This window comes from Triticum urartu, chromosome 7 (assembly GCF_003073215.2).
Source record: "Triticum urartu cultivar G1812 chromosome 7, Tu2.1, whole genome shotgun sequence".
NCBI lineage: Eukaryota > Viridiplantae > Streptophyta > Magnoliopsida > Poales > Poaceae > Triticum > Triticum urartu.
In genome coordinates, this window is record NC_053028.1 from 237638380 (window position 1) to 237648555 (window position 10176).

General features: G+C 45.4%; 2 protein-coding genes across 2 annotated transcripts; one reads left to right on the forward strand and one right to left on the reverse strand.

Annotated features, from left to right (window-relative positions):
• Nucleotides 1-1044: 1044 nt before the first annotated feature.
• Nucleotides 1045-3602, forward strand: LOC125519351 (transcription termination factor MTEF18, mitochondrial-like). The gene has a single exon (XM_048684190.1). It carries the CDS (start codon nt 1350-1352, stop codon nt 3246-3248), a length of 1899 nt encoding a protein of 632 aa, XP_048540147.1. The 5' UTR covers nt 1045-1349; the 3' UTR covers nt 3249-3602.
• Nucleotides 3603-4802: 1200 nt separating this feature from the next.
• LOC125519350 lies at nt 4803-9929 on the reverse strand. The gene is made up of 5 exons (XM_048684189.1): nt 9464-9929; nt 8930-9033; nt 8242-8418; nt 5627-7548; nt 4803-5305 (listed from the first exon to the last, which is right to left on the reverse strand). Exons 1-5 carry the CDS (start codon nt 9598-9600, stop codon nt 5156-5158), a joined length of 2490 nt encoding a protein of 829 aa, XP_048540146.1. The 5' UTR covers nt 9601-9929; the 3' UTR covers nt 4803-5155.
• Between the last annotated feature and the right edge of the window lie 247 nt (nt 9930-10176).

The window sequence follows — 10176 nt, forward strand, 5'->3', positions numbered from 1 at the left end:
GATCATCCACTCCGCGGATGACCAATGCTGAACTCCCAAGGAAAGCACATGTACTGTCCCTGCATACTGCGGCCGCTGTTCCTCGGCTTCCTCTTCGGCATCCAGCATCTACATTGATCTTGGCGTATCCCATTGGAGGAGGTTCTGGTCTCCTGTTTTGCGTTGGAACCCTTGGCTCCATTCTCTCTATTTCCTGCTTTCCTCCAATAATTTCGAGCTCATCTATATATCTGTCCATAAAAGTGATGATAGCATGTGGACTCTAAAAAATTCCTTCGTGGATAGCTTTACGTCTTGCTGCCCAAATGGTCCAAAGTGTAACTGAGAGCCTCACGAATTCTGCATGTGATAACAGATCCATGAGTGTGAAAAGCCATTCTTTCGCCTTTGGTTCTGTTGTAGTTGCCATCTTCTGCGTCAATTCCTCATCTATGAGCGACCAAGTGCAGCGGGACATGGTACACTCCAGGAGGGAGTGCCTCCAAGAATCTGGGGCTCCACACATGCCACATAGATTAGAGTCTGCCATATGTCTTCGGGCTCGGACATCATTAGTTGGAATTGAGTGTTTTGATAGTCTTCATAAGAACATCCTCACGTTCTCAGGCACTTGTATCTTCCATAAACTCTTCCAGGATCTTTCCTCACCCGCCATACTCGATGAACCTGACGTATTCTTTAGCTATGCTTCTTTTCTTGGTCTTGTTGCAACAAGCATGCGATAGGCCGATCGAACTGAAAAGAGCTCATTCTTTTCATAATGCCAGCTCCAAAAATCTGGTATATTACGCGTGCATGGAGGAATGCCTAGGATCACTTGAGCATCCATCGGCATGAACACGGACTCAATCTTCTGTGTTTCCCAACATTTGAGTTAGATACGAGGGGTTTCGGTCAGTCCGGACGTTTGAGGCCTGGCCCGCCTGGGTTGTATTTTCGTGACTGGGCCGTTCATCCAGACGTTTGAGGCGAATTTGGTGCAGCTGTTCCATTTCGAATCGGCCCGGCCCAAATAACACATGGATCAGCGTCAAGTCTCTGACCTTTCTGGGCTTTCATCCAAGCGCCAGCAGCTTCCCCCGCATCGCCCGCAGCTCCCAAACCCCAGGTCCTCCCAGCCGCCATGGCAGCCGCTCGTCCCGCTGCTCGCCGACCTGCAGCTGCTCGCGCGTGACCTGCGCCCTGACACAGGCTGCTATCGCGCGACCCTGTTTCGTCTGAGCCTCCGACGTCGTCTTGGCCCCCTGGAATCTGCGACGTGTGCAGGCGTCAGCGGCACGCCGTGGAGCAGAGCCCCCTCCCCCGGTTGGTCCTGAAGCTGGCGCGATTCCCGTTGCTTCGTTTTCGCCATGAACAACCACCTCCGCGCCGCATTAAGCGCAGCCCGGCTCCGGTGGGCTCCTGGTGCCCTCGACAAATCCTCCAGAGTGCCGCCGTGCTGTGCTGCCAGTTGGCGGCATGTACAAGGATCATTCCCGGCATCGGGTCGGGTTGCTCCGAGTGACCATCGGATTCAACGGCGGCTCTATTCAGCTGCTCCCCTCCACAGCGAGGGGGAAACCTTGGTGGATGAGGAGGAGGACGAGGTGGATCGGAAGATCAGGCAAATGGAGAGGAGGCGGGAGGTCCGCGCCGCGCAGAAGACGTTCATGGAGTACCTCCATGTCACGCGCGGCATGTGCTTCAGCGACGCCGAGCATATAAGCAAGCGCTCGCCTGTTTACCTGAGCAAGCTGCTGGAGGAGGTGAAGGATGCCCTGAAGGAGCCCCCGGAGGGAGGAACCGAGCTGGTCTTCAGGTCCAAGGTGAAGAAGAGGGACATGAAGGATGAAAGGGTCAGCAAGGCCCTGGTGCGGTTATTTCAATTCAATCCTGTCAACGAGTTTGAGCCCTTCTTGGAGAGCATTGGCCTCAGACCGAGCGAGTGCAGTGCGTTCTTGCCTCGGGATCTCATGTTTCTCACGGACGATGAGATGTTGCTCGGCAACTTCCGCCTGCTTTGCAATTACGGCATTGCGCGCAGGAAGATAGGGAGGATATACCGGGATGCTATGGAGGTCTTTAGTTTTGGCCATGGTGTGCTTGCATCTAAGCTGAAGGCCCTTGAGGAACTTGGGTTCAGTAGGACCAGTGTGATCAAGCTCGTAATTGCTACTCCTGTTGTATTGGTTCGTGACCCGAATGTGGAATTGAAGATCCTGGAGTGGCTAGACGACATTGGGATCCAGCGGGACTGGATTAGTCAGTTCTTATCTGCTAGGAAGTCTTATGATTGGAGAAAGATGGTTCGAGTTCCCCAGTTCTTCGTTAACTTGGGATTTACTAAGGAAGCTGTTGGTAAATTGGTCAGGCAAAATCCAGATTTCTTGCTGGATGGTTCAGGAAAAATGCTATTTACAGTGGTTCTCATGATGCTAAAAGCGGGATGTGGAAAAAAAGAGCTGTATGATCTTTTTATGGACTTCCCAAATGTGTCGGTCGAGGATTTCACAAGTAACCTACGGAGGGGAATGCTGTTCTTAGCTGAGATTGGCATAAGCCATGAGGATGTTAACAAGTTTGTTCTTTCTCATGGATTAATCCTTGGTTCTGCCCCATTGAAGATGCCAAACAGCATTGTTACAAATCTCAATGTGGGAAAGAGGCGCCTGCGCAAGATTATACTGGAGGACCCGAAACTGTTGATGAGTTACACATTAGGGTCAAAAGTCAGCCAGCTACCAAAAATTGACCCCTTTGAAGCATCATTCAATGAGAGAAAAAAATTCTTGAAAAGCATAGGATTTGTTGAAGGCTCTGAAGATATGAAGAAGGCACTCAAAACCTTCCGTGGTAAAGGTGACGAACTACAAGATCGGTACGAGTTCTTAGTGAACAATACTGGGTTGGACCCAAAAGATGTAGTAAACATGATCAAGCTGGCTCCACAGGTTCTGAACCAGAAGATTGATGTGCTCGAGTCAAAGATATCCTTCCTTATAAATCATTCAGGGTATACTCTGAGTGACATGGTTGCTTTCCCTGCTTGCCTGTCATTTACCGTGGAAAGAACCAAAGTCAGGATTTTCATGTACAATTGGCTGCTAGAAAGGGGGTTGGTTACATCCCGGCTGGCTTTAAGCACAATCCTAGCTTGCTCAGACAAATATTTCATGAGTTATTTTGTGAAAAAGCATCCCATGGGACCTGAAGTTTGGGAAAACTACAAGAGGGAAGTAGCTAAGGCCAAAAACATGCCTTGCAGTTGAGATCATTAGCACCCTCTCCTTTGATGAATTAACTTGTTTCACTGTCTACATTTGCTCACATAATGCTATTCTTTGATAATTTGCGGCACATCATCTGTCCTCATTTATAGTGTGGTCGTGTGGATGGTGTTTCTGCTCTGCTGCAGGAACTGGCTTGTTGCAGGCAGAAGATTTAGCAAACTATTGGACCATGTTTTTGAGAGTTTGGCATTTTAGAGTTTGATGATCAACTCGAGGAAAGCAAAAAAGAGTAATTGTTCCCTGCCCGGTGGTAGTGCTGAATCTATTTCACTTTTCCTGCCCACGTGGATATATCATAGATGCTTCAGTATGATATGGGCTAAATCTGAAAAACCCTATCTGTCATGCACTCCCTCTGTAAAGAAATATAAGAGCTTAGTAGTGATCTAAACGCTCTTATATTTCTTTTATGGAGGGAGTATTTGATACTTTTAGCTTGTTATATCTTTGGAAATGGCTCACTGTCCTGGTAGGTGCTTTTGTGGTGCAACTGGTTCAAGGGAAGAAAAAGATTTGCTGCTTTCAGTTTGTTTCAGATTCGCGTCTACACATTTTTGTATATATAGAGAGATGGTGCTAGTATAGTTTTGGTGGTAAGCAGCGCAGCAGTGATCATGTATACCTCATTCCCAGTACATGTACCCCGACGCTGAAACATGATGAATGCATTTCATGGATGCACAAATATTTGTCCGTGCATTTGTTTTTCTTGTAGAATTCATGTTTGGAGAGTTTTTACGGTTGCACCATGTTGTACAACAAACATGTCTTTCTTTTCCACGCTAAATATATATTCCCACCGTTGCAAAATATAAGGTGTGTTAACTTTTAGAAAGCCGAACTTCTCTATGTTTGGCGTAGTTTATCATCGTGAGATATATTCTTATATTTTGCTTGCACCTTACATGTGGAATAGAGGGAGTAATGCATGTTTGGAATAGGCGGCGCCATTGGTTCTGTTGAGCAAAACCCCGAAGCCTTGATGCTTGTGGTATCTGAGCAGGCAGCAGCGAACTGAAACTGCTCAATCTTGTGTAGTCAAAGTCGTCAATCGCTGTGGAGGTGGGTGGATAGGAATAGGACTGCTGACTCACTGCCACTTGGAATTGGAAATCGCGGTGTAGTTTCCTCCTCCGTTGGACCACGCCGCTCATGATAATGCCCCGACAAGGGCACGGCCGGATGTCTGGAAGCCCGACCGCTCCTCGTGTCCTCGAGTACCCCTGATCAAAATTGGGTCTGTATAGGACACATCTAGATGTGACATAGTTATGTCACATCTAACCTGATAAGCACTATGTTTATGGTTTATTTTTTTTGTCTCAGCTTTTTTTTTTATTTCTTATTGCTGCGTAGTTATTTTTAGGAGGTTAGATATGACATCATTAAAAAACATTTAGATGTGAATTAGACAAACTGATCAAAATTACCCCCTTCCTACGTCCCGTCACAGCGGGGGACATTTTAGAACCTGACTGAGGATGACCAATCAGGTACAGTATGTTCAGCACACGCGCCGACAGCAAAGAAAACTGAAGCAATGGAACTATTCCTTCCATTTATTCCCCCTTGACCAGTTAATCTTACAAAATTCTTCCATCAAAAAATACATCCTTCTAACGCTGACCGACGTAAACTACTGCCTCGTCGTCGCGGCGACACCTAGATTCATCGGAGTTCCTTAGGTTCGTACGTACAGTGCCTTAATTAGTTACATGATGGACTCGAATGGGATGATCCAATGGAACCTATATGTACATATGGAGCAGCGCAGGAGCACCGGTGGACAAGATGGTGGGCGAGGCACCTCGCTTGCTGTTATCACCAGGCAGGCCATCGACTGCTGAGCTAGAGAGAGGGGTTGGGCAGGAACAGACGGCCTGTGGCTACATCTCGCTGAGCAAGTTGCTGATCTTGCGGAGCTCGGTCAGAGCCGCAGTCGCCGTCACCTGTCCTTTGCCGCCCAGGATGTTGTTCGAGAAGTTCTCCATCGGCCCGGGCTGGCTGCGATCTTGCTGAAACGCTGACTCGATCACCTATAGTTACATTGCAACCATTGTTAGTGATGCATAGATAGGCATGATCCGTTGTTAGTGATGCATACATAGATAGGAATGATCCAAATTACACCATACATGCATGTTTGGCAAATAAAGATACAGAAGAATTATGTTTTTTCAGGCAAGTATTTCTTTTGGCACACACTTCACTAATGACTTCAGAACGCAAGCCAAGCAATTCTACCAAGTGGTAAGACACAAACATTTGATGTAGAAAATTATGCAAATACTTTTATCAGGATAGAGACTACCAAAAAGTACCACACAAGGCAATAAATGATGTTGCATATGATATACCTGGATATTCTCGAGCATGCTTTGTCCAAGATTCTTAAATGTGCCCATCACCTTCTTATCACCAGCAGCCAACTTCACGTTACCACGCGGGTTATTCGAATTCCCTTCGGAGCAGGATGGGTCAACAGCATCTTTAGCATCTGATTTCTCACCGCTACCCTTCTCGATGTTGCCTTCACCTGAGGGTCTCCCTAGCTTCAACAGCCACTGAAATTTACTGATAAATGGCTTCCTTTCATTAGGAACCACAGTTTTTTCAGAGGATCCATCTGGATCTGCAGTTTTATTAGAAGTTTCTGCTTCTGAATCTTGAACACTACTGCCGTCATGATTACAGCTGGATGACTCATCTTGCAGTATTTCATCCCTGTCATTGTCACCACCATACGAAATTGAAATGACACTACTTCTCTCAGAATCGTTATCTTGAATGTTCTCATGCTCATTACCAGCAACGGCTGCATAGAACACTGGAGAGTTCTCACCGCTAGAAGAACAAGCTTCTGTTGCACATTGTGTCCTTTGTGTTGCGCTCTCATCAGCTGGCACAGCCAGCGGATTTTCTAGAGGGCTGAGTTTAGCCAGGCACGGTGGGCTTACAGTTACACTTTCAGCAGCTGCTCTTGGTTGCAAAGGCTCTGCGGGACTCACTGGAGGCTCCTTGTGAATTGAGACGATAGGGAATTCATCTTCTTGAATTTTCCCTGCAATTTCATGAGACCTCCCCGCACTATCTGATAAAGTATCCAGAAGGCATCGCCTTGCTGAATTCCGAGCATCACTTTTCACACTGATTGCTTTCACTGGAGAAGGATCTGACTCTGTCCTACACAAACCAAGCTTCTCCCTTAAGGATTTCTTTATTTCTCTGCTGAAAGAATGACCCTTCTCAGTCTCCTTGGGAGATGTCCCATCAGTGTGCAAATTTCTCCACTGCTTTTCCCAGTAACTCTCGGATAAAGGATGCAATGGAGTTCTCGGAGGAGTTGAAATAGAGATAATACTGTTAACTCTGTCATACTCGCCGATATCCCTATTTAATAGGACAGATGGGGATGAAGTGTTCGCATCAATGGCAGTAGACTGCAGGGACTGGGCCTTCTCAATTAGCTTCTGCACATCAACATTCGTCGGGTAATTCAATAATCTCTGGAGACAAGAGACATCAGTCTCGGTAGCCAACAGAGACGATCTAACATGAAGAAGCATAGAGACTGCCATAGCTGCAATGAATGCCCCTCTATCTGAACACAAGATCCGAAAGCTATATTCCTCATCACTATTTAGCAGCATACTATTGGAACAGGCGAAGACTTTGTCCCATACTACTAAGAGATCACTGAGGCCGAATTCTCGTCCAAACAAGACCCTCAGCCAACGAAGTGCAAACCACTGAGGTTCCACTTTCAGCTCAATGAAATGGTTATGAAGAGATGGCTCAACAATGGAAAGCAAATGATACAATGCTGAGGAGGCTTCAATAGCAGGCGGTAGACTTGAGCTAGATCCAACACTGGATGGAGAGTAAAATTCTGCCATGCGAACCACTCCACCGCCCCCATCCATCAAACCATCAAAAATGGCATAGGCATCATGCTCCATGAATCTTTCAGATAATACAATGCCTAGTTCACCTTCAGCTCCATATGCATCACTAAGTAAAATTATTTCTTTTGTATCTGAGTCAAGCTCATCAAGACTGTTAGCTCTGGAAGCACTTTCAGAATCATTTTCATTGTCAGTTCCTGAATGCCACTTTGGGTCCTTTCTAGGTTTATAACTAAAAACCATATCAGTATCTGGGAAAGGTACTCCAACAAAATCATCATTGAAGCAGTCTTCATGGAGTTTTCGTATTTGCGATAGTTTATCAATGTCGACCTGAAGAACATACACAAGTGGAGCCAATAGCTCATGCATTCCTGTGACAAGATGAGCCATATGTCAATGCATATTCAGCAATTAAACAAGAAGATATAAATGAAAAGATATACTGAAGTGGCCATGCTACTTAGTCAAATACTTGATGTAAGATACTTTGGTGCTACCCGGCATTGCTATTAAGAGATCTCAGAGCTAATTAATATGCTTTAACAATGCCATCTTAAGATATTTATACTCTTGTTTTATAAAATGGTAACTTTTACCGTGCAAAGATTAACAGCCCTAGATGATTTTAGACCCATGAACTAATTAATATGCTTTAACAATGCCATCTTAAGATATTTATACTCTTGTTTTATAAAATGGTAACTTTTACCGTGCAAAGATTAACAGCCCTAGATGATTTTAGACCCATGAACTAATTAATATGCTTTAACAATGCCATCTTAAGATATTTATACTCTTGTTTTATAAAATGGTAACTTTTACCGTGCAAAGATTAACAGCCCTAGATGATTTTAGACCCATGAACTAATTAATATGCTTTAACAATGCCATCTTAAGATATTTATACTCTTGTTTTATAAAATGGTAACTTTTACCGTGCAAAGATTAACAGCCCTAGATGATTTTAGACCCATGAAGTTCTCAGTTGAAAGGAGAAAGCAAACCAGATTCCTTGCAATAACTTGAGAACTTTGTTTCTTCTACATGCGGAAGGAGTTTCTTACCTTGGCGGTAACCATACTCTGGATGCTGAAGACACCACATTAACAGTATCCTACGCAGCATGGCCTGGCAAGTAGGTGTTTGGAAGTAACTACCATCTTCGGGATACAAGCGAGACAAATCTTGGTCCACAGTCTTCTCCAACTCTGCCCCTCTGAAAAACCGACCCCAGCTACTCTCTGCAGAAAGAAGTTAAATAAAAATATCAAGATGGAAACTTGGAATCAGAGCTGTCGCACAAAGTGTCAAGCAACACCTGGAGGCTTTTGTTACATAACATCATAGAAAAAAGTATACATTTTTGTGTGAGCAAACTATTCACACTCTGAATAATAGGTTTCATCCCGCCTCTTAGGCACTAGCATAGCTAAAACACCAGTAATTATACCAGTAGAAAAGAGCCCTAATAAATAATTATGAACAATAATAAATTAATAAAAAGAGTACACATTTATATATCTTAATGTGTTAAATAACACTTGTCAAGCACCGCTCATCGTTTAATAAATGAAGTGCGTCACAACCCACGGAAATTCAGGAAAACACTTTGCAGTGCAAATCTGTGATGGTAAGTGATCACGCAAGTGTTTGCGGTAGATAACAAGTCATCCATGTTCAAAGATATCATCCTTGTAATTTGTTTACCATGTAATCATCACAATTCACAAGATAATGTTTAGGATCAAATACCTGGGTTCTGAGAGAGCGGGTTGTCCACGATGAGGTTAGGTGATCTAGCCTCCTCCTTTGGAAGATGAGGGTCTACCAGAACACGGCGCCTCAAACTAACATACCTACAACAAACATGAATCAAATTTAACATGTCATTCTTAGGTAGAAAGAAATAGCAAGGAGCAAAATTCATTTGCCCCAATCACTTATAGATCAGTAACAGCACCAATCTCTCTCGCCGAAATTTCATCTCATGAAACAAACATGGCATGTGGCCATGTGCACGATAACACCGACAGAACCAGAAATCTAGCAATCGACGAGCTATATTCATACGACCACAACCAAATCAGATGCATTAGCAGCCGGTGATTGCATTAATTTGCTAACAAACACAACCATCTGGACGAAATCAACGCCTGACCGCGCAAGAATCAAATGAAAGCATAACAAGAACGAGCCAGCTAAGCAGGAAAAACAGAGCAGAGCAGATTCCTGCCGCAAAAGGACAAAACACCAGCAAACACCCGGGAACAAGGATGGCGGGCTCACCTCCGCCGCGAATCGGCGGCAGCGCGGCGGAGCTCCTCGACGGAGGCCTCCGGCGACGCCGGCAGGATGCCGAGATCGACCCGCCACCGGACGCTGCGTAGACTCGAGAACCGCCGCCGCCTCTCCTCCTCCGCCATGGCCGGGCCCCTTCAGTCGCAGGCGAATTGGACTCCCTCGAATTAACAACAACCCACAACGGAAGCCAAGAAACGTGGCCAAAACGCTATATATGGCTTTGTTTATCTGTAGCAAAGTGGAAACCAAGAAAAGGAGGATCTTTCCGGGGACGAGGATTAGGTTTTCGGAGGATTTTGGGGGGGGACGGAGAGGTTAGGGGGAGGTGAATTCTCCTCTTCTCTTCTGTATCCACGGGAATGGCGTTCTGGCTTGAGCTGGGGGAGGGGGCTGATTTGGCCGGGACGGTGGATGCTTGGAGGAGAGGGGGAGGGGGTGGGGTGGGGTGGGTTAGGCCGGAGGAGAAGAAGGGAAGGTCTCCCTCTTATTATTTTCTCGTTTATGGTGGTTTTTTAAATGTATTTATTTTAATAGGAGAGAGAATCTATAGAAGAGGTTGAGGATTTTGTTCTCTATTGGCAGTAGAGCAGTTGGTAAGAGAGAGGTGATGGATGATGATGATGACTAGGAGAGTGGTGATTGGCAAGGTGGCTAGGCTTATTGGCATTTTCTTGTTCTTTAATGAAGTTCTCATAAAA